Here is a 27,167-nt window from a genome sequence, read left to right as displayed (position 1 = left end):
GACTGTCCTTTTGATGGGAGGAGATCTCCAGGTCTTTCTTCCACAGAGCCCAGTAGTGTTGTGTTGTGTTGTGTTGTGTTTTGTTTTGCCCAGTAGTGTTTTTGACTTGCCATCCTCTCAGTTAGCAGCCAAGCACTTAACTGTTGTGCCACCAGAGTTCCTACCGTCAAGGTAACAGCCTGGAAACTTCACAAGGCAGTTCTCTGTCGCGTGGGTCGCTGGGAGTACACACAGCCCATCCCAGATTGCCGCCCCACATCGGTCTCCATCAGGCTTTCTCATCGCTTCCCATCTGCCAGTCACGTGGTTTCTTGGTGAAGTTTAAAGTCTTTAAAACTTGACGTGTGTTTTCCACAGTGAAATGCACAGACGTTAAGTGTCTCCTCTGAGTTTGATCAAGTGCATGTGCCCCCGTCAAATGCAGTGCTGCCCTTGGGGCCCCAAGTTCCCTGTGGCCCTCTCCAGGATGTCCTCCCCTTCCCTCCCTCCACCTACCCCTGTGAGGCACCTGGTGTTCTGATTCCTGTCTGTCTTCCATTTAGGTTGATTTCTGTTTAGAACTCTAAGGAATGAATTTGCCATGAAACCAAACCAGACCCACTGCCATCGGGTCAGTTCTGACTCGCAGTGACCTTGTAGGACACAGTCGAACTGCTCCTTAGGGGTTGTGAGACTGTAAATCTTTCTGGGAGCCGACAGCCTCATCTTTGAGCGGTTTGTAGGTTTGAACTGCCGACCTTACTTAGCATCAGCAGCTCAGTGCTTAACGTACTCTACCACCAGGGTCCCTGAATTTACCGTAACCTTAAAATTTTATTTTTCTTAAAAATACTGTGTTTTCGGTGAAAGTTTACACCGCAAATTTAGGCTTCCATTTGGCATTGTCTTTACAAATTGTCATTAACGTTTTTTACAGTGTGTGGACGCTGTGGTTGCATTCTGGTTGTTCCGTTTCTGGTACTCTAGCTTTCTTACCCCCCCCCCCTATCTTTGTTTGAGATTACTGTTGACCTATTTGCCGCACAGATTTTTTTTTACAGAGCACCCTATTGTTGTTGTTAAGTACCGTGGATTTGGTTCCAACTCACAGCGACCCTGCACAGGGTTTCCGAGGCTGTAAATCTTTACAGGAGCAGAAAGCCTCATCTTTCTCCCGCAGAGCAGCTGGTAGTTTCGAACTGCCCACCTTGAGGTTAGCAGCCTGATTCATAATCACTACACTACCAGAGCGCCTTACTCACAGATAATGTCCGGGCGTGGCGCTGCAGGATAAACACTGAACTGCTAACTGCAAGGCTAGCAATTCAGACCCACCAGCCTCTCCTCGGAAAACCCTGTACAGGGTTGCTGTGAGTCGGAACTGACTGGATGACACATACCAACAACAAGACGTGATTTCACTGAAAACTGACCTCAGTGGGTAGTTCCTGTTTGGTGTTTAAAGAGATCTTACGGCAAGTGTATCAGGGAGCCCCTCTGGTTTTAGTTAGGCGAATAAAAGCTGCTCGCGGGCTATCTGTTCATGTTCTTCACTATGCTGCCTGGCCCTGGGACTGATGACTGATGGCCAGCTGCTCTGTTCAGGGTGGCCTCGTGATTCATTCCACTGCTTCAGCCCTTCCGGCTCCTTGGCACTGTGGACCTGGTGGACACTGGCGGGCAGCAGGTTTTCTGTCCCCTCCTGGCTCCTGTCAGCCCTGTTGGGCGTGGAGATCTCACTCTGCAGTCTTCTCTGCACCTCGTTGTCAGGCCTTCTGGGCTGGCGCCAGTCATGCTTAATTTTGGTGATGGATCTTCTTGATTCTCTTTTTGATGATCTTGGGCTTCACCAGGGCTCTGTGGGCAGCTGGGCTCAGGGTCAATGAGGCTGTGGCTCTCGTAGGCTGTCAGCTCTGTAGGCTCCGTCTTCTCTGAGACTTTGCTTCCCTTCTTTCTCCTGTGCGCCAGACAAGTAGAGACCAGTAGTTGTATCCTTGACAGCTGCTCAGAAGATACTTGCTACTCCTCTCGCGAGGTTTCAGCTCCTGAATTTTGTGAGCTGTATTATGCCATTTGGCTGAGTTGTACCATAAACATTCATTTTTAAGATTTGTTATGGCTCTGTGTCCATTTATTTGGGAGTAAATGCCTAGCCTCGGGACTGCTAGTCATGGGGTAGAATGTCCGTATCATTTATACTCCCACCAGCGATGTGTAAGAGTTCCGGTTGCCCTGTGTCCTTGCCAACACTTGGAGTTGTCGGTCTTGCTAATTTTTTTAGTCAATATAGTGGAATGTAGACGTTTCAAACCCATCTTGCATTCCTGGGATGCATGCACTGGACATGATCTAGTGTCCGTTCTACGTATTGCTGGGTTCAATTTGCTAATATTTTGTTTAAGGAGTTGTACGTAAAGACAAAAAACCAAGTCCTTGGTCATTGAGTCAATGCTGAAACATAGACTAGCGCCCCATAGGGTTTCCTAGGCTATCCAGTCTTAATGAGAGCAGACGGCCACATCGTTCTCCAGAGGAGCAGCTGGTGGGTTTGAACCGCCGTTCTTTTAGTTAACCAGCTGCTTAACCACTGAGCCACCAGGGCTCCTTTCTGTATCCATGAAAGACAGTTATCTGTCATTTTCTCTTGTTGGCGAAGGGGTTTGGTAACAGAGTTAGTTATGCTGGCCTCGTGAAATAAATTGAGAACTTTCTTCTCTATTTTCTGAAAGAGTTTATAGTTTCTTTCTTAAATGTTTGATGTAATTGTTGCCATTAAATCAGTTCTGACTCAGCAATCCTATATAGGGTTTCCAAAGAGAGGCTGGTGAGTTTGAACCGCCAACCTTGCAAATCAAACCAATCTTGTGGTCCAGTGCATTTCCTGCAGCATCACACCAGGACTCCAGATGTTTGATGTTGTTGTTAAATGCTGTCGAGTCAATTGCGACCCATAGTGACTCTGTATAGGGTTTCTGAGGAGCGGGTGGTAAGCTTGAACCACTGACTTTGCAGATCAAACCGACTTTGCAGTCCAGTGCATTAACCCAGTCACTCGGTGGGAGAAAGAACTGCTTTTGTAAAGATTGTGTGTGTGGGTTTGTGCTGTGGAGTTGATTCTGACTCCAAATATTTGATGGAACTCACTAATTCTGTATTGTTCTTTGTGGGAAGGTTTTGACTCCTTTAACAAGTAGAGAGTGGTCCACATTTTCTGTGTCAGTTCTGGGGGTCTGCCCCACGGCAGAACTTGTTGATTTCCTCTCTCCTGTCAGTGCACTGGGGTCCAGTTGGTCATTATCGCCCATGTTGAGCTAAGAGACCGGTCTGCGGTGACTTTGTAAAGACCGTAGTATTGCCCTCCTTTCATTTCTGACCCTGGTAACTTTGTTTTTCCCTGATGATTTTTACGCTACAGTCTGGCTAGGTATTTATCAAAGGATAAAGTTTTGGCTTGATTGACTTTCTACGTTGTTTGCCTTCTATTTCCTTTTATGTGAAATCTTTCATTTGCATGGAAAGACAGAAAAATACCATCCTTTTAACATCTTTGGCTTTAGTCTGCTCGTTTTCTCCTAGCTTCTGAGACACTTTTCTGTCTTTTCTGTCTCCGCTGGGCCACTTTTGCCAGTTGCCTGTGTCTGGCCCATTACCTTGTATCTGGACTGTTGCTTTCAGCTCAAAGCATTTTCTAATTGCCTTTGTGATCTCAGTGCACCCGTCGGCTCCGCTCACATTCCTCAGAGAGTGAACTGACCAGACTTCTTGGCCTCCGGGGCCTCCTCCCCTGCAAAACTTTCCACTGACCTCTGCACCAAGTGGGTGCCTCCTGGAGGTGCCCTGTCTTCCTCCGCTCCCCTCGCCTGCCGTACACTCTCCGGCCCTTTCTCAGGACCCTTGTTATTTTCCAGTTGGACTTTGGAGTTCTGTTCCGGGTCCACTTCCTGATCTCTCTGCTGGCTTGTGTGTGGCTCCTCCTTCCCGCCTCAGGTGTCCTTGCTGTACACTCCCTCTCACCTACTGCTGGTGTACACACCCGGAATCAAGGTCAAGTGGCAGTAGTGGTCATGCATGGGGCAGAGGTGGGGGTGCTGCCAACATCAGCCGTCCGTTTACCCCAGTGGACACCTGAGGTCTCCAAGACCGAGAAGGGGTGTGGGGATAGGAGAACCAAGGCAGGGTAGGCTGAGTCCCCTGACCCCTAACCCTCACTCCAGGGTGGTCTGCACCGCACCCCCCGTTTCCTGTGTCCCTGCCTGAAGTGCAAACACAGCTTTGAATGTGGTAGAGCATACAACAGGCAAAATGATGAAAACTTCCAAGATCGTATCAAACACCATGGTCAGTTGGCATTGACCCCACGTCCACCCTTAGTCCCACAGAACAGCGAGAAGCTTCAGGAGAGCCCATGTATTTTCGCGTTGACGCCGAGGCAGGTGGAGCTGATCCGGAACTCCAGGTACAACATAGTTCCCCCCCGCCCCCCACGACTGATGCTGGTTCCACACTGTACAGGACAGGGGGTGGGCGGGGGTCACCGCTCTAGAAAACCATATCCCATGCCCAGTATGTCCACCTGTGTCCAGAAAGAGGATGGTTGCCCCTGAACAGGGTTCTCCCTCCTTCCACACTGCTACATGGGCAGGGGCGGGGCATCCTAAGCATTGTGGGGTATTGACCAGCATCTGTGGCCTCCACCCACTGGATGCCAGTAGTTCCTCTAGGTCTCCCCATGCCTGGTGACAACCACAGGTGCTCCTAGGCCTTGCTCAGTCTCCCCTGGGACAGAGTCACCCAGGGTAAGAACCTGGGGTCCTACTGACCTCCCAAGCAACTCTGTCCCATAATCATCTGACCTCCTAGGGTGCCACCCCCATTGAAATCTACAGCCTGAGTGCGGAGGATACCCAACCTACCCCACTGAGTGGAATCCCTAACTCACAGGGACCCTAGAGAACAGAGCAGAACTGTCCCATAGGGCTCCTGAGGCCGCCAGTCTTTACCATGCAGGCATCTAGCTGCTGGTGGGTTTGAACTGCTGATCTTGCGGTTAGCAGCCCAACACTTAATGCACTGCACCACCAGGAGAGAGGAGGGACATCACCTGGGAAAGGTCTTCACTTCCCTGGGGGGAGAGTTGTCCACAAGCTGCTGACCCCACGTTTCTCCACAGAGAGCTGCAGCCAGGGATCAAAGCCGTGCAGGTGGTTCTGAGGTAAGGCCAGGTACCTGCCGTCCTCCCACCTCTGCTTCCCCCATAGAGGATCCCACCAAGGCCTGTGCCCCAGGTCAGAAGCCTGGGGTCACCTGATACCCACAGATCCTCCAGTCCTCGCCCCACCTTATGTTCCCCTCAGCCCCCTTTCTGCAGCAACCCTGTGCCCCCCAGCCTGTCCGTGCCCTCACGGCCCCGGGGGGCCTTCTGCTCTTGCAGAATCTGCTACACAGACACCAGCTGTCCTCAGGAGGATCAGTACCCGCCCAACATTGCCGTCAAGGTCAACCACAGTTACTGCTCCGTCCCGGTAAGTCGACCCGGCCCCGGTGTGCTGGAATGTCTGCTGTGAGGGGCAGCGGGCTGGGGGCTGCTCTGATACCTGCCTTGGTGAGCCGCCGTCCCTTCTTTCTGCCCCCCAGGGCTACTACCCCTCCAACAAGCCAGGCGTGGAGCCCAAGCGGCCTTGCCGGCCCATCAACCTCACCCACCTCATGTACCTGTCGTCTGCCACCAACCGCATCACCGTGACCTGGGGCAACTATGGCAAGGTGAGTATGCCCCTGCCCGGTGGTCTCAGTCCCACCCCTGTGTGCCCCTTGCCACCCCTGACACTCCCCTTGCCAACTGCAGAGTTATTCCGTGGCCCTGTACCTGGTACGGCAGCTGACCTCATCGGAGCTGCTACAAAGGTTGAAAACCATCGGGGTCAAACACCCGGAGCTGTGCAAAGCCCTGGGTAAGTGAAGCACTCTGACCTATGGTCACAGCTCGACCCAGCCAGCTGTCCCTCGGGGGGTGGGGGCTGCCTTGGACTCAAGAGTTTCCAGGGACCCAGCTGTCATCAGTGTGCCCTAGGGCATCATCTGGGAATCTCTGGAGGAAGCAGGACAGCAGGTGCAAAGGTCCTGGGGCCTGGCAGACAGGACCCTGTCAGTGCAGTGGGATTGGGGCTTGTTCTGAGGGTGGGGGCAGGGGATGGGAGGGGTGGTTCCAGACCTTGGGGCGTGGACACGCCACACAATGGGGTCATTTCTGCAGGATAGCCCTTTGGGATTTGGCTCTGGACAGATAGCTGTAGGCCCAGGCTGTGGACCCTAGGCACCTCTCCCTCCCCTTCCAGTCTCTGAAACCAGATTTTCCCAGTCAGTCAGTGTGAACCGAAGGATATGCTAGGCACAAAGGTGCAGTCTCGTGGGTGGGAGCTCACAGCTGGCCGCCTGCCCCCGACTACCTGGCTCTCAGAACAAAACCCCAACTCCCATTACCCGTGGCTCGACAGGGGGTTCCTGCTCAGGGACTGCGTGGGGGATCCTCTGCCTACCCATTGGAGGCGTGGGGACCCAGAGCAGCAGGCTAGGGCTCAGAGCCTCAGTCTCAGCACTGTGCCCTGCTGCTGCCCCCTCCTCTCAAAGGGCCTTTTCTTTGGCCCCCACCCGCCTGCCTCTCCCTGGGGACCTTGTGATCCTGACTGAAGAAGGTGGACTGATCAGCCAGGTGGCCACTAATGCAGCCATGGTCAGGCAGGGCTGACGTGGGCCCTGGCCTCACTCCTCCTTACCCTGCATTCCCAGCAAATTCTAATAGCTTCCAGGGCTGGAGGGCCAGTAGTCCTCTCTGAATGGACCCAGGCCCTGCCTCTCCACACCATACCTACCCCTGTCTCTCCAGTCAGGAAGGGCTGCTCTTGGTCTTACTTAACCTGGTCCTGCTGTCTGGGTTTCTGAGGAGGGAGGTGGGCCCAGGACCAACTGTGTGAAGTTCAGTAAGCTACTGATAGCACCTGCTAACCAGACACCAGGACCCAAGGGGTATATACTAGTTCATACCCAGGTGTGAATGACTGATATGCTCAGGACCTTTGGGGCCACTGTTGTTGTTGTTGTTGTTATGTGCCGTGGAGTCGGTTCCGACTCATAGCGACCCTGAACAGGGTTTCCGAGGCTGTTAATCTTTACGGGAGCAGAAGGCCTCATCTTTCTCCCGCGGAGCGGCTGGTAGTTTCGAAATGCTGACCTTGTGGCTCGCAGCCTGATTCGTGAACACTACGCTATCAGAGCTCCTTAGTACGTGGTAATCAGAGAGCAGGAGCCACGGTGTAGACAGTAGCATGGAGCATCAGAAAGTCGTGTTGAATGCCATTATCTTTTAATTACGTTTTTCCAGCAACTTTTGAAAACCCTTGGTAGTTCATAGTTGATGTGAGTGACTGATCTATGACTCGCTGGAGTGTCCCTGGAGGTGCAGAAAGAGGAGGTGGGAGCGCTGAGAGGCAGGGAGGGGCGCCCTGTATCTGGGGAGCCGCAGCAGCAATCCTGAAGGGGCCGGGGGCCTGAGTGTCTGGGAGGTAGTTGTCCGATCATACGGACTGCGTGTCCCCTTGCCCCTCTCCACAGTTAAAGAGAAGCTGCGTCTGGACCCCGACAGCGAGATCGCCACCACAGGCGTGCGGGTCTCCCTCATCTGCCCAGTGAGCAGTGACCCCCACCCCGCTCCTGTCCCCCACACTGTCCGTGGTCTCCCTCATCTGCCCAATGAGCGGTGACCCCCCACCCCCTGTTCCTGTCCCCCACACTGTCCGTGGTCTCCCTCATCTGCCCAATGAGCGGTGACCCCCCACCCCCTGTTCCTGTCCCCCACACTGTCCGTGGTCTCGCTGAGGGTGGGGCCAGTCCGGCAGAAGCCCAGGGCCTGTCTTACTGCCCCGTCCCCTGCAGCTGGTGAAGATGCGGTTGTCAGTGCCCTGCCGTGCGGAGACCTGTGCCCACTTGCAGTGCTTCGATGCCGTCTTCTACCTCCAGATGAACGAGAAGAAGCCCACCTGGATGTGCCCTGTGTGCGACAAGCCCGCCCCCTACGACCAGCTCATCATCGATGGGTGAGTTTCAGGCACGGGGCACACACCAGGGGTCTTGTTACTTTTCACTTTCCATGGGTCTCAGATGGTCCTGCTGGGACCTCAGTGTTCTCACAGGTGGGTCTAGACCCCAGAGCTGGGGAACCCACGGCTCCTAGAGATGTGGCTGAGGGGCCTGGACCAGGCCTGGTACTTAGCGCTGCGCTAAGCTTCCTTGGAGAAGCAGGACCCCCCGCACCCTGCCTTGTGGTTACTGTGAGGCCAGGGAAGCGGCTTGTCCCTTCAGGTAGGAAAGACAGCTGTCTCTCAAAAGTTCTGACCCCAGTAGCAGTGCCGCCCAGGCTGTCCCCTATACCATCCGGCAGGGGACTTGACGTAAGGACTCAATGTAAGGACTTGTGGAGGAAGCCCTCTGGGCACCGGGGAGTTGTCCCTTGGGCTTCAGGGATCCACGCCCCGGACTCCCGAGTTTACAGCTCCTGACTCGGCCCTCCGGGGACCTGAGGCCCAGGCCCAGGGTGTGGGTGGACATGTCAGAGCCTTCTCAGGAGGTGCACCCCCACTCACAGATGAGATAGAGGCTTGGGGCCGGCTGCCAGCCTGAACCCAACCCCCCCCCCAGCTTCCAGGGACTTGAACTGAGGTCTGGATCTGCTCCCCGAAGGGCCAAGCCGCTCCCTTTGCTACCCAGCCTCGGTGGTGTGAGGAGGCCCCTGAAAGGCCGCTCTGTTCCTGGTCTGGCAGCTGCGAGCCCACCCCCTCCCTCGTGTAGGCCTGCAGTGGGCACTTGGTCAGGGTGGCAGCTGCCCTGCTCCTCCAGGGCTGTGCCCTACACTGACCTGGGCAGCCAGGCAAGCTCCCTGAAGGTAGTGTTCTGAATTCACACACGGATTCCCGGGATCCCCTAAAGGACTCTACCGCAGGCACCAGAGGTGTGGGGAGCAGAGAGCCAGAACAGGTGCTCCTATGGGAGCAGGCAGGTAGGTTGGAGCTTGCCAGGTGCGGAAGCCATTGCAGGCAGAGGCGACCTGAGGAGCTCGGTGACCTTGGGCATTGTGTCCGGGGCTGCCAGTGTGATGGAGGTGGGGGAGCAGCTAGAGGCAGGTCTGGCTCTGATGGAGAAGGTCAGTGCCCAGGGCTGGACACTGAGTCTGGCTGACTTGGAGGGTCCTCACAGCCACTAGGACCCTGGACCCACTCTGCAGGTGGTAATGCCCATGCCAGGTGGAGTCTCCAGATGGTGGGGGAGGGGCGCGAGGCTCCATGTCCCCGTTTAAATGGAGCTGATCCTGTGTCCTTTGTGTGGACTGAGGCCCAGTGGCCATGAGATGGTCTTGTCCCTCACCAGTGGGCAGTGTGCCCACATAGGCAGGTCCCCTGCCTGGCCTCACGCCAGTCTGAGTCCTTGAACTCCACCTTGCCGCTGGTGTCCTGCCTGAAGAGACAGAGACTCGGAGCCTGGGGGTGGGGAGGTGGAGGGGACACATAGAGGACACTCAGTCTGGCACTGTGGCTGCTGCTTGGTCTGGATGAGGTCCTGAGCCCCATGACACTGTACATGACTGATGGAACCCCAGGACTCCTAAAGCTGCTGGGGTCAGAGCGGGCCTGCAGACCTGGGGACGCCTGGGGATGAGTCAGGTGGCCCCTCCTCGCCCCCAGGCTCCTCTCCAAGATTCTGAGTGAGTGCGGAGACACAGATGAGATCGAGTTCCTGGCCGATGGCTCCTGGTGCCCTATCCGTGCGGAAAAGGAGAGGAGCTGCAGCCCCCAGTGCCCCATCCTGGTCCTCGGTGAGTGCTCCCCCCGCCCCCCTCCATCCTGGTCCTCAGTGAGCTCTGCCCCCTCCCTGTTGTGGTGTGTAATGATCCAGCCCCTGCATCCCCCCTTCGGCCTGTCCCTACACTGGTCTTTGGTGACTGGGAGGCCAGGCAGACCCTCCTCTCAGGCCTGGGGATCCTAGACCCAGGTTTACTGTTCCCCAAGGTGGTCTCACTTTCTGTTCTGCAGTTTGGTATCCCAATTTAAGACATTCCCACCCTAGGACAGGTGGCCCTCCCATCCACAGGGTCCCCAGTCCATGGTCTACCAATCCACAGTGTGCATGGTCTCCCCAGTTCACAGCTGGGGATGGGATGGCTGTAGCAGTGGTTACTGATTACCACCCCCAACTGCGACAGGCTGAACCTGGGAATTCTCCTGGCTTGATGTTCCTTTATTGAGTACCTGCTGTGTACTGCCCTGTGAGGCTGAGGAGAGACGTTCTGTCCTAGCTCCCCTGGGTCCATGCTGCCCTCGTCTCCCCTCATCTCCCCACTGTGGGCCGGGAACCAGCCTGAAGGCTCTCCGTTTCTGTCCCCGCAGGCCCGTCGGATGCCAATGGGCTCCTTTCCACCCCCAATATCAACGGAGGTGGGGGTGGCAGCAGCGTGGCCAGTGGCCCAAGCGGCGGGAGCAGTGTAGTCAGTGGTGTTGAGAATGGGAAGCCGAGCACGGACGTGGTGGACCTCACGCTGGATAGCTCGTCATCGTCATCGGAGGAAGAAGAGGAGGAAGAAGATGAAGAGGAGGAAGATGAAGAAGGCCCCCGGCCCAAGCGCCGCTGCCCTTTCCCGAAGGGCCTGGTGTCGGCCTGCTGACCGCTGTCACAGACACTCTACTTTCCTGGTGCTGACCATGCAGAAGGCGGTCACAGGCAGGCCTCTGCCGGAGGCCCGTGTTCTTTCCACTGTCCTTCCTTTGGTGGTTCTGCCCTGACCCTAGCCCCTGGCCCCCAGCACCTGGACCTCTGAACTCCTAGCAAAGGATTAAAAAAGCTAAATGATGGAAGAAAAACGAGGAAGTACAAAAGAGGAGAAAAAAATGAAACAAACACAGAATGAAACTTACAAACAAGGTGAACTGCCCTCCAGAAGCTGATTCCTAGGCCAGACCCGGAGCCACCAGCGAAGACTTGAGCTGGTGGGGACCCTTCCTGATGTCCCGCCTCCAGAACCGCTTCTCCTTTTACCGACGACCATTCCAGCTGGTGCCGGGGGACCTGGGGTGCTGGTCTGGTAATAGGCGCCCCTCCCTAGTGACAGCCGAGGCGCCATCTTTGTTCGTCGGTTCCTTTTTGCTTTTTTTCTCTCTGCAAACATGACCCCCTCGCCCGAAGCCTCGCGAGCAGCGAGCTGTTTTAGTCAAGAAGCCATGGAGTGGGGGTGGGGTGGGGCGGGGGGTGGTGGAATTGGGGATGATTGGGTGGGTTGTGGAGGACTGGGGGTGCAGGGGCGGGTCTAGCCACAGATGGGTTGTATTTTTTTGAAAGTGCAATAACTCGGTCTTTGGGGACCCCATGGGGTGGCACCGTGTGGTGAGGGGGGATGTCTGTTTTCTAGTCAGCTACCTCGGTAACTCCAATTCAGGTTAACTTCCCTATGGAATAGTGCAGACCCCCCCCCCAGCACAGCCTGGCCCCCATAAGGGACAGCGGGGAACCTCTTCCTCTTTCCCTTCACTTGGGTTGCTTCCTTTTCGTTCTTGCTCTTGGGTTTTCAGACGGGTACGAGGTCTGTCCGGCACCCCCTCTCCGGGACCCTCACTCTTGTCTTCCAGCAGGACCGGGCCAACCTGGCATCGGGAGCCCCTCTGCACTGCCCCCCCCCAACCCGGCCTCCAGGACCCCGCAGTTGGGTGCTGGCCCCCCACCCAGCCATCGCAACCCCAGAGGTATCGGGAGCAGGACTCGGTTTCCAGACCACCCGCCCACCGTTTGAATCTGCTTTGCTTTCTCCGCCGCTACTCCCTACCCCAGGACGAGTGCCCTCTGTGCCGACTGCGCCCTTCTAGTCCCGAAGCAATACCATTTCAGGTCTCCAGAAAAGATGAGAACCCAGCGGAGGGCAGACTCGGCCTCACGGTCTGAACTTGGCGGCGTAGGCCGGCCCCCGCCCGCCTGGGCAGCCGAGGGCCACTGTTTTCTAATATTTGTATTCTAATTTAATTGTTTTTTAAAAATGCAAATAAAAATGGTCCCCGGCAAAACCAGTGAGGTGTTGAGCCTCTGCCTTTTTATTGTAAAGTGTTGGGGGCCGACTGCCCCCAGGGAACGGGGGTGTTGTTCCTCTCTCCCTTTCCTCCACAAGATTCAAAGGATTCAAACAGGCACAGTGATGTGTCCAGTTTTGACTAGAACACCTGGACCCAGTGTCTGTCTGCTGAGCTGGGAACCCAGGTAGAGGGCTTAGGCCCAGCAAGGAATTCAATCTGGAGCCAGAGCTTCCCTGGGACGCCTCTTTCCCCCCACCCTCCACAAGAGAAATTTAATGTCCTCAGCATCAGGAAGATGCAAATCAAAGCCAGTGAGGTGCCAGGTGGCCACACTAGGATGGCCTTAGTTAAAAGGATAATTCCAAATGTTCAGGTTGTGGAGAAATAAACGCTTGTACATTGCTGGTGGTGCAGAGCTGTGGAGTTGGTTCCAACTCACAACAGAGAAGGACAGCAGATTGCAGGTCTTACCCGAGGAGCTGCTAGGTGGCTTTGAACCGGCAGCCTTTCCGTTAGCTGCACCACCAAGTTCCTTAGAATGACCGACCATGTGTCCCAGCAATTCTGCCCCAAGGAATTGAAAGCTGGGACGCGGATGTGTACACCCATGTTCACTGCTGCACTGTTGAGCCAGATGATGGGTACACAATGTGGTCCAGCCACAGTAATAACACTCAAGCCAGAAAGAAATGAAATCCATGGTGACATGGACGAACCTTGGAAACATGCAAAGTGAAGGCAGGCAGACAGAAAAGGACACGTTTGGTTTGATTCCATTTATATGAAACGTCCAGAACAGGCAAATCCAGAGAGACGAGAAAGTAGATTGGTGGCTACCTGGGTCTTGAGGACAATGGGAATTGAGGGACCGTTAATGGATTCCTTTTTAACATTTTAATTTGCTTTTTGTGGGGAGGAGGGTTCTGCGGTCAGACAATGGTACTACTACTGGCTGCCCATCTCTGAATGTGCAGGTGGTCACAACGATGGGGTTCTGTCCCGATGATTTGTAAATGGCTTATTATCAGTAGCTTTATAAACCCGATCTTTGTCTTTGGAGCTGGAAACATTACATGAAATGTACAGGTATTTCTTACAACATTGTATGTGGTACTTATTGCCAATGATAATCTTATGTACACAAAAAAACGGTAGTACGTGGCAGGCACGGCATCACTTGAACATGGAAGTGCTGTCAAGTTGGTTCCTGGCAAGTTTCAACCTTTTAACTTTGTGGTCTGGATGCATTTTAAAGGTATGAGAGGTCTATCTAGACACAAGGTGCTGTGAAGGGGGCGGTGCTAATCCTGCTCCTCCCACCCACTCACCCACCACCAATGTCCTGTGATTGCTCAGCTTCCCAAGCTCTCTGATGAAGATCAGGGTTCAAATCCTTGAGTGCAGCCAGCACCTGGCCTTTCCAAAAGCCATGATGGCTGTCCCGGTGAGAAGGAAGACTTCCTCTCCAAGCCCTGGGGCCAACCCACAGGATAAACTCAGGTTCCCAGTGGATTCTCCCCCTGCCAGGGTGGGAGACCGACATAGGGGAGGGTGGTGGCTACAGCCCAGCTTAGCTATGCAAGTCCCTATTGGGGATCAGTGAGCTGAACCTGAATCTTCACCCACACCCTGGGCTAGCTAGTCTGGACACACTATATTCAGGCCATGGCGCAACCGACTTGAGGGACGGGGCAGTGGAGGTGGCTGTGTTTGGTGACTCCACGAAGGCTGGCTGGGTGGGGTGGCCAGTTCAGGTTTCTGGCTCTAGAACCTTAATCATTTCCCTGGCCGTGGCCTCTGGAAACACTGGGTTGGAGGAAGGTGACCCAGGCCCAGGCTTTACATTCCATGTTGAGCACAACTTGCTCAGTGGGTTCTCCCTGTGCACCAATCCCAAGCTATCCCCTCCCTGGGGACCTCAAGGGCTAGAGTTCCAAGACCCCCACTCCCAAGGGACTGGGTGGACAGAAGCCTGGATCCCTTCACCAGACCCTCAACAGTGTCTCCCCGCCCCCCACGCAGCTGGATGAATTTAGGGTTGTCTCAGGGCCTCAAGTGGTGTGAACCCCAAACCCCAGGATTTAGAAGAATCTTCTATGCTGTATTCAGAGCTGCTGGGGCAAATTCCCCCCAATCCTCCACCCTCACTCCCCAGCCTCCCCCCAACAAAACACAAACAACAGCAAAATCAGGCAAATGAAGCAGCAGCGGTCGTAACAGGCTGCATTTTAGTGGTTTTTATGTACAAGAAAAATGGTTGTTGGTTTTGGTTTTTTTTTCTGGTTTTTCATCAACTTTTGTCTCTTTTTTTTTTTTTTTTTTTAATTTTTATTACTTTAAAGCTTCCCCCCCACCCCCAAAAAGTGCATTTTTATCAATTTATTTTTGTCATCTCCCACACGTTATAAAGACTCTCAAATACAATCTATGGAATGTCTGCTCTGTGCTGTGGCCCCCCCACGGGCGCTGACCCAGCCCCCCCCCAATTGCCAGGCCTAAGCCCCCAAAGTCCAAGGCACCTCAAGTCCAGGCCTAGGGTGGAGGATCTGGGTTTCGGGACCCCCCTCCAGTCCACAGGCAGATGGGGCCCCCCAGCCCCGTCCTTCTCCTGGCCCTGCCCACCCCCAATGTAAATCTATGTATTTAATGCTAGCTAGTCTTCACTCTGAGGTTGTGGCTCTTGGAACGCCTGAGCTCTTAGACACCTGACCCGTCCTAACCAGCCACTCCCTGACCCCACTCCGGGAAGGCTGCTTCTTCAGCTTAAATAACTTTTTAAAATAAAACTGCAAATATAAATATCTTTCTTTCTCAAAAAAATAGGATTTGTGGGCGCTTTTTTTTTCTTTTTCTCTTTTTTCTTTTTTTTTTTAATTTTTTTTTTTTAATTGTCTTTTCAGTCTCTCCACCTCGCCTCCTACAATTTCAGCTGTCAGCTCTATCTCAGTAATAGGGGGTAGGGGGAGAGACAGGACTCTAGCCCCTGCCTCAGTTTCCTCCATGTGCAACACACAGCTCCTGCTCTGGCGGAGGGTCTGAGGAGTGCAAGGAATCTTCCAGGAGGAAGAGGCTGGGGGTCCTTCCCTCCTGTCGGTGAGCCCCAAAGGGCGGTAGCAACAAGATCACAAGACTAGCCAGCCAGGTGGGGTCTCCCGGGCAGTCGCTGAGGGGCTGACTTTGGTTTCGCCCAGCTGGGCACAGGGCCACACCCGGACCAGGCCAGGCCCGGCCCGGCATTTTACATTCACTAGTTGTAATAAAAATTGTTTTCCCTTAATCTCAAAAGGCGGGGGAAGGAGAGGGGAATGGCGGGGGGGGGGGGTTGGGGGTTGGGGGGGCGCCTAGGCAATTGGAGCAGCAGCTTCTAGAGCAAGAATGTCGCTCTCTTGGGCCCCTCTGGCTGACCACTGCTGCAGACGAGGGCTCCAGCCCCCACTAATCTACCCACCTCCCACCCCCCAGCCCCCGCCTGCAGTTGGGGGAGCCTGGACCACCCTCCCTTCACACACGCACACAAACATCCACGCAAGTTCATCACAATGATGAATGGAAATAACAATTTTGTTTTTTTCTTTTTTTTCTTTTTTTTTTTTGTACCAGGCAGTTAAAAAAACAAAACAAAAAAACCCCCAAAAAAACAAACAAACAACCAAACAAACAAACAAAAAAAAAACCACCTTTTGCTCTGTCCTGACAGCCCTTCCCCTCAACAGTTTTGTTTCCTGAAACGTGAGAATTCAGCAGTATCTTTGGCAACACTTTATCACGACCTTAATTTAAAGAATAAAAATAAAATCAATCCATGTCTATATACAGTATGTGATTGCGCGGAGTTGGGGCGGGGGTGGAGGGGGGGCGGGATGAGGCTGGGGAGGGGGAAGGGGTCCCGGCTCTGGGCCCATGCAGGGGCTGTGGCCCCTAGGACAGCCCACAGGAGAGAGGTTAAGGCAGAGAGGGGGTGGGGCTGGCGGAAGCTGAGCGCGGAGCTAGGGGCAAGGGTTTTAGTGCAATTCCCGAGGAGGTTTGTGTTAAAAGTGTTGCCTGGGAGGTTGCAACCCTGGTTTCTACCACAGTCGCAGAGGGCTCTATCCCCCAAGTCCTATCGCCCCCACTGGCCAGGACATTTGTGATTTTCAATTGGTTTTATTGCAAGGAGAGTTCGGTGGGAGGAAAAGAGGGGTCTCCCCTCAGGGCACCTCTGGGAGTTGGGGGGAGGCAGCCAGGGGTTGTTAGGTTCCCTGTTCAGCCTCCAGGTATAGCTCTCAAACTTAGTTCACCCGGTAACCTTAAGGTATGACAATGGGAGCCCAAGGCCACCTGGGCCTGGACCTGCCCCTTCTGCTGGGCCAGGGGGGTGGGGGTGGGATGGGGGGATCCTGAGACATTTGGGAGGATGGAGAAGGGGAGTCTGAATGGCCAAGGAGAAGAAAACAATCCTGTAGATACAATGATGAAAATTGCCTTCTTAAAAAGCTTCCCTTTAAAATCAAAAGAAAAACACAAGACGTGTTGGGCGTGGGGAGAAGGGCTGGTGACTGAGGCGGGGAGTAGACACCCCCTTTTGGGCTTTGACAAGAATGTCTCAGTTTAGCAGAGGGTCTATTTACAGGGTCCCACGTTAGGATTTGCATATGCAAGAGGGTGTTGGGGTGAGGGCGCCCTGGCATCTGGAAACATCATCTCCCCAACCCTGGCCCATGTCCGTGGCCTGAGGCTCGGTCAGTACCGGGCCTTTTGGGAGCCAGAGGTTTGGGGGAAGCAGGTACCAGCCCCCAGAATACAGTCAGTGCCTTTGAGTAAAAAGGGGGGTCGGGGTCGGGTGTAAGGCCCTGGAGGTAGGGCTCCCTCCGTGGCCCACCTCTATGGGGATGGCGCATCCAAGATGGCAGCTCCTTGGTGGCCACATGATAGGGCAGCCATGTTGGAAGAAAGTCCAAGAGTGGGCAAGAGGAGGGGGAGCAGTGAGGATGGGGGTGAAGGGTGGGTCTGGATTGGATTGCTCTGGCTGGTTGGAAGGCCAGCCCTCTCTCGGGCCCATCCCTGAGCTAGGGAATTGAGTAAGGAGGGTCCCCATCGACAGAGACGGCCAATGACATGGCTAACAGGGGAGAAGATCTCTCCATGTCAGGAACCACAGCAAAAGAGAACAAAATGAGAGGGCAGGGAAAACACAGAACACAAAAACCCCACAGTCTGTCTTAAATCAAGCTTCCGCGGTGAACTCCTGTCATCTCAGGTGGCTTTTCTGGGCCCTTCCCAAACCCTACCTGACCCCTCCCCACCCCTTGGGGAACAGAAGTGGATTCTACATTTGTGGTGGGTTTCCTTTTTATTATTTTATACAAAAATAAATCGACTTTTAGGAATTTCTTTTGCTCGCTCTCTCTTTCTCTCTCTCTCTCTTTTTTTTTTTTTTTTTTTTTTTGTATTTTCAACTTTTCATAGAAGTTGGTTGTAACTTGTAAACATGTTTTTAAATTAAGAATTCAGATAAAATGTAGTACCCGTTCTGTGACAAAGTGCCAAGACTTCAAATGTGGTTGGTTTGTCTATTTTGTTTACCTTTTTCATTTTGTAAAATCTTGTTTTGTTTTTATTGCTTTTGTGGCATTGGAACTTCTAGACTTTTCTCCCATCCTCTCCTGTGGCCCATTCTTACCATATCTGAGATCCTGGGTTTCCTTTGCTCTCAGCTACACTCACCTCACCTGGCTGTCTTGCTCCTCTGAGGAAAAGTATATTATATATATATATCTATATATATCTATATATAAATTTTGTCTTTAAGGAGTTAAAGAGGGGGGAAAAAAAATCTAAAAAGTGCTTTTAAAAATCAGGAGAGGGCTAAAGAAGAGGGAGAAGACATACGTTTTGAATCTTCAAACATCATGTGGGGACCCAGGTGGCCTGGGTTCAAGGGAGCTATCCCAGGGGCTGGTTCCCAGGGGTCCTGCCGGGTTGTAAGTGCCATGAATGGAGGTGGCGGGACCCCTGGGGAGCCATCCTGGTGGGGGCACCCCCTCCACCCCAGCCTTAGCCCCTTCACTCAGGCCAAGAAATAAATAGATTTGTGTCTCAGTGGCCTGGAGGTGGAGGGGAAGGTGGAGGGGGTGGGAGGCCAGAGGCAGGAAAGGGAGTCAGGGAGGCCGTTTGGGAGATCGCGGGGAGGGGGGAGACCCCCCCTCAATAAGTGCCCTGAGGAAGGAGGGTAGGGGGTCGGGGATGGGGCCATTTTAACGTCCGCTCATAGCAGACAGAAAGCATTTTTAAGGTCTTGTCTAAAAGACTCGTAGAAACCAGCGAGCGGAGGAAAGAAGCGATTACCCCAATCTCTGGGCTCCCCTTGGGGCCCAGCCTCACCCCAGCCCAGGATCCAGGATGGGGTGGGCTGGGACGGGGCCCCCAAACCCTACGCTGGGGGCCCAGATGGGGGCAAGCTGAAAACCCTTGTGTCATAAAACCCCCAAACTGGACCCTGAAACCCAACGACGCGGAGGGAGGCCAGGAGCAAGAGGGTCCCTGTTTAGGAGAAAACATCATAAAGGAGAAAAATCTAAGAAAAGCTATCCTAAATTCTGTGATGTTTCATATATATATATCTGTATATATATATATAGAGATATAGATATCTGTATATAGATTTTCTTTTTTTGTGTTTTTCGGGGGGTGGTTTTTTTTCTCTCTCTCGGGTTTCTGGTTTTTTTTTTTTTTTTTGGTTTTTAGGCGAGTCCGGCCGTGAAGGTACCGTCAGCGGTTCCCCCGCCACCTCCTCCGCCATCGCCACCACCTGCTACATTCAACGGGCCCACGCCATCGGTGCCCACCTCCTCCTCGTCCTCCTCCTCGTCCTTAAAGTGCTTCTCCTGACCGTTGCGCCGACCGTCGGGGGAGCCGGGGGGCGCCGGGGTGCCAGGGGGTGCGGGGCCTCCCGCGGTGGTGGGGTCGGGCCCGCCGCCTGCGCTGAGCGCCCCGCCCCGGACGCGGGGCTTGCGGCCGCGGCGCGAGGGCACCCCATTGCAGCCGTCCTTCTTGAGGTGTCTGTGGAGGTGATCGGAGCGCACGAAGGTCTTGCAGCAGCTGTCGCACTGGTAGGGGCGCAGGCCCGTGTGCACGCGCATGTGGTTCTTCAGGTCGTAGTTGTGGGCGAAGGCCGCCCCGCATTGCTGGCACAGATACGGCTTCTCGCCCGTGTGTTTCCGCATGTGCACCTTAAGCTTGTCCTGCCTGGGGACCGGGGTGGGGGGGCAGGGAGGGGCGATCAGTGGCCTGAGGACCTCTGCCACTCGATACAGAGCCCAGGGACACACCCAAAGGAAATCAAGTCAGTCAGTCCCAGGAGCAACTGCAGAAACACCTCGGGAACCGCTTTGGGATAACAACCAAAAAACCAAACCGGCTGCAATCAAGTCAGGTCCAACTCATAGTGGACCCTATATTGGGTTTCAGAGACTGTAAATCTTTTCAGGAATAATCAGCCTCCTCAGTCTCCCATCCAGTGGCTGGTGGGTTTGAACCGCCAACCTTGTACTTAGCAGCCTAAAGCCTATTATTCCACAGTGACCTCAGGACTCCTTACTTTGGGGAAGGAGGCAGAAAAGGAGCCCCGGTCTGACCAACAATTTAAGTATTCAGCTGCTAACTTAAAAGATGGGTGGCTCCAACTCACCCAGAGTTTCTGTGGAAGAAAGGCCTGGTGATCTGGTTATTAGTTATTAGTGCCGTAACGGATTCCAACTCACTGTGACCCCACACACCAGAGAGGAACTGCCCCAAAGGTTTCCGGGGCTGCCATTTCAGCGGGAGCAGGTTGCCAGGTCGTCTAAGGTGCCTCTGGGTAGGTGTGAACACTGGCCTTTCATCTGACTGCTGTTGTTAAGTGCCGTTGAGTGGGTTTCAACTCAGAGTGACCCTCTATAAGGTGTCCAAGGAGCAGCTGGTGGAGTTGAGCCGCTGACTTTGTGGTTCCCAATGCAGTGTTTATCCTACAGCACCACACTAGAAGTCCACCTTATAGTTGAGAGTAAAGCTTAAGCATCTTATCTGAGTCATCTGGAGACTCCTAGGGTGACTTTTGGGGGTAGGACAGTAGCTGAGGGATTTCCTGAGAGGCTGAGCATTCGGTGTTCAAGCCAGGAAATGGGGAAGAGCAGGGGCGGGTGAGTGTTTTGGTGGCAGCAACTAGGACCCTTGGGAAGACTGAAATGAGTCTTGGACCCAGGTTGCTGTGTGTCCTTAGGCAAATGGCTGAAATTCTCTGGGCCTCACTGTTGTGATCCATAAAAACCACCAGCCACCAGCTGCTGTTACAACACCTGTAACTCACAGTGATCCTGTGTGGATCAGAAGAGAATTGTGCTCCTAGGAGTTGTGCTTACTTAGCCTAAGCACAACTGAAGCTCCTCTTTCCAACCAAACCAAAGCCACTGCCACTAAGCCAATTGCAACTCATGGTGATTTTCTATAGGATTTCCCAGATTGTAAATCTTTATAGAGGAGACAAGAGCCTCCTCTTTCTCTCACAGAGAAACTGTTGACCCGGAGGTTAGCAGCCCAACAGCTAACCTACAGTGCCCCAGGGCTCCCTTTATCCCTTTATCCCTGTTACCACGGACTAACTTCTGTCAGGGATTCCGCCCTGGAAAGAGTGAAGTGAGGCCGACAATCAGCCAATCATACTATGGACATTTATTGAATGCCTGCTGCATACTAGGCTCTGTTCCAGGTGCTGAAAATACTCAAGGGGACTAGTCAAGCAATCCACCTTCTGGGATCTGCAACCGTCCCATGCGGTGACGGACAGACTGACCAAGGACTTCCCCAATTTTAGCCTTGAAAGTCCCTAGTCCTGGGAACCCCCTCAGACCTGGGCAAATGGGAATACTTTGTCACCCTAGTAACCAAGACCCCAACTGTCTCTTCCCATCTGCTGTGCTCCCCTCTACCTCACTGATTTCCTAGATGCAAGCATAAGCTTACCCCAGGGCCTTTGCACATGCCCTCCTCCTCGCTGCCTGGAACATTTTTTCCTACCAGTTCATCATGATCGAATTTCAGCTCAAATGTCACCTCATCAGAGAGGCCCTCCTGGCTGCCCCTAGTTCTCCGACCGGCAAGTGCTATACTGTCAAGCGTGGCCACCAGCGGCTTCTGAGCCCATGAGATACACCCAGACTAGATGGGGTAGACGCTGCAAGTGCAAAAGACACCTAAGGATTCTGAACACCTAATACACAACAGAGGAGCTCTGGTAGCGTAGTGGTTATGAATTGGGCTGCGAACCTTAAGGTCAGCGGTTCGAAACTACCAGCCGCTCCGTGGGAGAAAGAGGAGGTTTTCTACTCCCGTAAAGATTTACACCCTCGGAAACCCTGTACAGGGTCGCTATGGGTCGGAACCGCCTCGACGGCACTTAACAACAACAACAACAATACACAACAGAGACCAGAAAACAGCCCATTCATAACTCTATATGCTGATCGCATGCTACAACTATGATGATTTGGATTTATTTGGAGGATTTTCCATACAGGACGTAAACGGTTTAAGTCAATTTCATCTGTTTCTTTTTCTTCTTGTTTTTAAATGTGGCATCCAGAATATTAAAAATTACACTATGTGCCCATGTGGCATTTCTCTTACTTGGTGCCAGCCTATATCCATGGATCTTTGAAATCCAGGTTATGATCTAACCAGTCCCTTGCTGCTGCCTCTTGCACCCAAACCACTCGGGGTCTCTTCCTTCTCAGGCCCACCAGACTTGAGTTCATCTTTAATGCTCACACTAATGAACTCCTACTAATCCTTCAAAGCCCTACCTCAAATGCCCTTCCCCCTCCAGGAAGTCCTTCTCAAACACTAGCTCCTCCTCTGGGCTCCTCCAAGCTCCAGGGCTTTCCCTCAGGCATAGTCGTGACCTTAGAGAACTCAGCCAGTTGAACCTGTCCATAGCTCTTAATAGAGGTCGTTTGGAACCAGACCACAGCCGTGGTGTCTACCTTGTCACCCCCACATGAGCTGACAAAACTCAGCCTGCAAGGAATTTCTTGCTCCCTGGCCTGATGGAGTCTGTTACCAGCTATGGGCCATTGGTTCCTTCAGTTGCCAGGACTTTCCTTCTACTTGCCTGCTGTGAAGCCCTCTCATGATTCCTGGGTGTCCTGTCTTTAGGGTGATTTCTACCCATGTAGGGTGATTTCCACGGCCCAGTATTGGGAGGCTCAGAGAGGGGAAGTGATTAGCTCGGAGCTGCACAGCGGGCCAGGGGCAGTGCCGAGGCGGGCCGGGGGCGGAAACAGCCTGGTTTCGTCACCTAGAACCCCGGCTGGGTAATTATAGCCCTGGTCGCCACAGGCCTCGCTTACTCAACCCTCTGGTGTGACTCACAGGGGCCCAGGGCTCTGGGGCCAAGAGATGGGATGGGGGCTGGGGCCCTGGGTGGGAGACCAAGAGGAGCTATGTGAGTAGGTGGGGGAAGAGGCTTTGCCAGGGCTCTCTCTGGGCCTCAGTTTTCTGGACTGCCAAATGGAATTGTCCCTAGGTGGGGAGTAGGGTGATCAAGGGAGCAGAACTCTGAACTGGGGGCACCTGTGATAGGAGGCCATGTGGCCCCAGGCCCGGGTGGAGCAGGGTGGGGCGGGGCGGGGCAGGTTCATTCCACTTTCCAACCTTTGCTCAAGTCTGAACCCTTCTGAAGACCCTGGCCTTCTGCCCTGGTCTCACCATCAATCCCAGGCCAAGACCCTAAGGGCAGGGAGCCCCAAGTTCACAGTTACCCCAATTCTGCCAACCTGACCAGCCAGTTACCAACTGATGCTCTTCAATCCTGCCCAGAGCTCCTGGGTCCTGGAGTCTGGGCCACACCCTCTCCTGACCTGCTTGGGGAGAGGACTGGGGGGCTGGGCAGGGGGGTCACTCCCCAGTTCCTGTCCCAGTGGGGAGGGACCGGGAAGCTGGGACAATGGCCTCTTTCTTCACTCTGGGTGGGTGTGGCCAGGGGAACCCCAGGGCGGGTGTGTTGGGTTGGGGGGGTAGAATAATGCTAAGAATCATCAGGCCCCTGGTCCTGGAGCTGTCCCACCCTGGGTCCACACAGCTCAGACAGCCACCTCTGAACTCTGATTAAAAGTTCTCCCTACCTGGCTCCAAACTCCACCTGGCCTGGAACCGCTTTCCTCACCAGCCCTGTGGTTCCAGGGCCCTCCTTGTTCTACACACCCCTAGCCGACTCTGCACCATTCCCCTCTTCCCAGAACATTCTTCCCCACGCTTCCCCCATGTCCTGCTCAAATATCACCTCTGCAGGCTTCCACCTCAGCCCTGTTCCTGCTCCATATCCCTCCAGAGAAACTAGAATTACAAACCCTCTGGTAGCTCAGGGGTTACAAGTCTGCCAACTTCAAGGTCAGCAGTTCGAAACTACCAGCGGTTCCGCAGGAGAAAGATGAGGCGTTCTGCTCCCATAAAGATTTACAGCCTCGGAAATCCTGTGTAGGGTCACGATGAGTCCGAACCGACTCCACAGTATTTACCAACAATCTGATGTGTGGAGTCCTAGCATGGCACTGTGGGTTAATGTGCTGGACTGCAAGGTCAGTTTGAACCACAAAGTTAGCGGCTCAAGCTCACTAGCTGTTCCTTGGAAACCCTATGTAGAGTTGCTAAGAGTCGGAACCGACTTGACTCGACAGCACTTAACAATAACAACAGCAACAACCTGGTGTGCAATCAATCTACCACCCACCTGTGGAGTGTTGGCCTCAGGAAGGTGGGGATTTGGCCTGTCTGGATCCCAGCAGGGTCTGACACACAGTCGGCACTCAATAAATGTTAGCTGAACGCAGCATATTCCTAGGGCCAAACTTTAGCAGGCACAGAATCAGCTGCCATCAAGACAACTAACTTATGGCGCCCCCGTGTGTGTCAGAGTAGAACTGTGCTCCACAAGGTTTTCAGTGCCCTTCTTCCCAGGTGTCTCTGGGTGGACTCAAACCTCCAATCTTTCAGTTAGAAGTCAAAGACTGGAGTCCAAATACACTCAACAGCAACTGTGGAAAACTTGCTTAAGTCTACACTTTGCCCCCACCAGAGAATCATGAGGGCAGGCAGCTGTCTAGATCAAGCTCAAGGACCACCTGGGTAATTCCAGGTCAGTGTTAGGGAAAGGAGGAGATTCAGGTGTGGCTGAGAGTTTGCATTAGGAGTTCTTGTAAGCTGGGCCACTCTCGGCCCCGCCCACCACAATTGGCCCCACCCACCTCTCAGCCATGGCATTTTCAATCACCGCAAATGCACGCTCAAGCTGGGCAATGATAAAGTTGATAGATGTGATTCCTTTAAATGATGGTGCTGGCAAAGAAGATTGAAAATACCATGGACTGCCATAAAAAACCCAATGAATCTGAGCAATAGCACAGCCAGAATACTTCTTAAAAGCGAGGATGGTATACTATCAGGAGGGACATCATGTTTGGTAGAGTCAGAGAAAAAGAGGAAGACCCTCAAAGAGACGGACTGACGCAGTAGCTTCAACAGTGAGCTCAAACATGCCAAGGATTGAAAGGATGGTGGGGGGACTGGCCAGTGTTTCTATCTGTTGTGCAGAGCGTCACTATGAGTCGGAGTCTCGTCTCAGCCCCACCCACAGTTCCTTAGCCCCGCCCACCCCACGTCAGCACGCCTGTCTTACCTGGTGAAGCGGACCTTGCAGATGCTGCACTCGTAGGGCTTTTCCCCTGTGTGGGTCCGGATGTGCCGTGGCAGCTTACCAGCGCCCTGAATGACCTTCTCACAGATGGGGCACTTCTGGAAGGCCTTGGCCCGGATCTTCTTCTCCACCTTCTGGGACCAGGCCGGGTACACGTCGCCGTCATGGGCGCTACTGAAGTACTTCAGGTAGTAGTCCATGACGCCCTTGTCCTCTGCCCGCGACTCCTCATCGCTGTCCGCTGTCCCCGCTGCCGTGGTCCCTGCCCGGCCCACCGATGACATCATCTGCTGCAGCAACGTGCTGGCCGCCAGGCCGTCCACGTCCGGCCCATCACCGTCCTCGCCCTCGGCAGTGCCCGACAGGAAGCCCGGAGAGTCGCCTGGATCGGGGGCTGCCTCCGACAGCGAGGCTGCCTCCTCTTCCCCGGCCCGGCCATAGTGGCCATTCTGTGTGGCTGTCGGAGGAGGGAACAGGCCACCAGTGGTGGCGGCCGCAGCATCCTCATCCCGCTCCGGCCACAGGCCCGGGTTGCTGTCACCCTCGTCTCCCTCGCCCGCTGGGGGCCGCTCGCCCGGGGGGCCTGGTCCATAGAAGTCCAAGCCATTGCAGTCGCCGGCGGCCACAGCAGCCGCCACAGCAGCCACGGCCTCCTTGGTGGCGTCCAGGTCATCGTCGGAGGCACCGAAGGCTGACCAGGGGAAGGCGGCGGCAGCGGCGGCGGCAGCGGGGGGCAGGTTGTTGATAGGGTTGCTCTGGAAGAACTCAAGGTACTCCTTGGCACGCAGGAGGTTGCGTTGATCAATTTGATCTACGAGGTCCAGCTGCCCGGCGTCGGTGCTGGCATCCGTGGCTAGGATCTGTCGGTCGAGGAGGTCGGCGCAGACGTGGCTGACGGCAGGGATCTCGAGCAGGCGGGCAGCACTGAGGATATCACCCACGTTGGCCGTGCTGACGGTGAGCGTAGCCGTGTAGGCGAAGTCCACCAGGGCGGTGAGTGCTTCAGCGCTGACAAAGTCGATCTCGTACACGTTCTGCTGGTCTACTACGGCGCCCGACGTAAACAGCTTCTTAAAGTACTGGCTGCAGGCCGCCAGCACTGAGCGGTGCGTGGGGAACTCTCGACCCTCCACCAGGATCACCACGTCACACAGCAGGCCCTGTGTCCGCTGCTCGTTCAGCCCGCTCAGGATGTCGCTGCTGTGGTCGGGGAACGGGATCCCGATGGGGCCGTCCACGCCGCCGGCCATTTTCCGCGCCGAGACCTGCAGTGCCGGAAAAGGACGGGGCCTGTGGTAAGGACAGGGCACCCACCCGCTGCTCTGCCCCACCCCGCCCCGCCCCGCCTCTGGTTTGGGTTTCCCCAGGTCTGCACCATCCACCGCTGTGATGGGGCTCTCTAGGCCTCTGTCTGACAGTCTGTGAAATGGGCGGAAGCCTTTGGAAGGGCGGGGTTCTGTAGATAAAGTACACGAAGTCCACAGTGGGGGCTTGATGAAAGAGCGCAGACACCCTCCCCACCACTAGAGGGCGCAGCAGGAACGCCTGTGGGCTTGGAGGTGCTCCATAAGCACCCAGTAGGTGCTCAGTAAACGTGCCCTGACATCTCAAGTTCACTGGGGTTTTTTTCATTACTCTACTTGCTCACACCTGGCCAACACCTTCTCCAAGACACCTAATGGTAACATTTACAAAGCCCCTAGTGCGCTTGAGTCTATGAATAGCATGCGAGGAATTGGGACGCAAGCTGCTTGCCAGTCTCCTGGCTCCCCAAAAGAGGAGGGACCTGGCAGTCCCTTCCCAACTCTCGGACCCCCTGGCTATGCTGCTCTGCTGGGCAAAGCCCTGGTGCACTCTGAGCCTCAGTGTCCCCATCTGTCAAATGGGCAGAGGCCTTTAGCAGGGTTGGGCCCTAGGGGCCTGTCTCTCTATCCCGCCCCTTTCCCCCCTTTCCCTCCTCCCTTTCACCCCCCTGCCTGTGACTCATCCGCCCACTCCGAGCTTGTGCAACCCTCTGGCTGCTGTCCCCACCCCTCCGCCCTCTCCCGGGGAGCCCCTGGCTGCCCCAAGCCACCCAGCACAGTACACATTCCTGCGGGCTGGCCATGGCACTAGGGCCGGAGCCCCTGGACCATGTCCCTGAGGAGAGGCCCAGCCTAAGCCTGTCTTAGCCTCCGGAGGCCACAAGACCCTCCCGCCCAGCCCAGCTCCGACCAGTCCTTTTTGCTGGGACGAGGGCACAGGCAGCCAGTCTGGTGCTGGTCCGGAGGGCAGGGGAGGTGGCCATGCAGCCTGACCAGGCTGTCCTGACCCCCTAAGAGCAGGGTGCGGGTGACACACAGGCCTTTGTGTGACAGCAATGGCGGGGGCACTACACTTCCCAG

At 54.6% G+C, this 27,167-nt stretch overlaps 2 protein-coding genes across 3 annotated transcripts in view; one reads left to right on the top strand and one right to left on the bottom strand.

The window, feature by feature from the left end:
* PIAS4 (protein inhibitor of activated STAT, 4) overlaps window positions 1-10,687 on the top strand; it is a 34,601-nt gene extending 23,914 nt beyond the window's left edge. Inside the window, exons 3-11 of the mRNA XM_006868938.1 lie at window positions 4,351-4,435; window positions 5,150-5,191; window positions 5,411-5,501; window positions 5,614-5,742; window positions 5,825-5,930; window positions 7,588-7,661; window positions 7,909-8,069; window positions 9,711-9,841; window positions 10,413-10,687. Coding sequence (XP_006869000.1) covers window positions 4,351-4,435; window positions 5,150-5,191; window positions 5,411-5,501; window positions 5,614-5,742; window positions 5,825-5,930; window positions 7,588-7,661; window positions 7,909-8,069; window positions 9,711-9,841; window positions 10,413-10,687 — 1,094 coding nt within the window. The remainder of the gene's footprint in view (window positions 1-4,350; window positions 4,436-5,149; window positions 5,192-5,410; window positions 5,502-5,613; window positions 5,743-5,824; window positions 5,931-7,587; window positions 7,662-7,908; window positions 8,070-9,710; window positions 9,842-10,412) is intronic.
* An 8,076-nt stretch (window positions 10,688-18,763) lies between these two features.
* Window positions 18,764-27,167, bottom strand: part of ZBTB7A (zinc finger and BTB domain containing 7A) — a 15,707-nt gene continuing 7,303 nt past the window's right edge. The window contains exons 2-3 of one of the 2 annotated variants that reach the window (XM_006868936.1): window positions 24,766-26,048; window positions 18,764-19,304 (exon numbers count right to left, since the gene is read on the bottom strand). In XM_006868936.1, coding sequence (XP_006868998.1) covers window positions 18,800-19,304; window positions 24,766-26,033 — 1,773 coding nt within the window. In that variant the 5' untranslated portion in view covers window positions 26,034-26,048 and the 3' untranslated portion in view covers window positions 18,764-18,799. The remainder of the gene's footprint in view (window positions 19,305-24,765; window positions 26,049-27,167) is intronic. The other variant, XM_006868937.1, reaches the window with a different exon arrangement.

This window comes from Chrysochloris asiatica, unplaced genomic scaffold (assembly GCF_000296735.1).
Source record: "Chrysochloris asiatica unplaced genomic scaffold, ChrAsi1.0 scaffold00125, whole genome shotgun sequence".
In the NCBI taxonomy this organism is placed as follows: Eukaryota; Metazoa; Chordata; class Mammalia; order Afrosoricida; family Chrysochloridae; genus Chrysochloris; species Chrysochloris asiatica.
The sequence above is the reverse complement of the archived record's forward strand: the minus strand, read 5'-3'. Positions and strand labels throughout refer to the sequence as shown.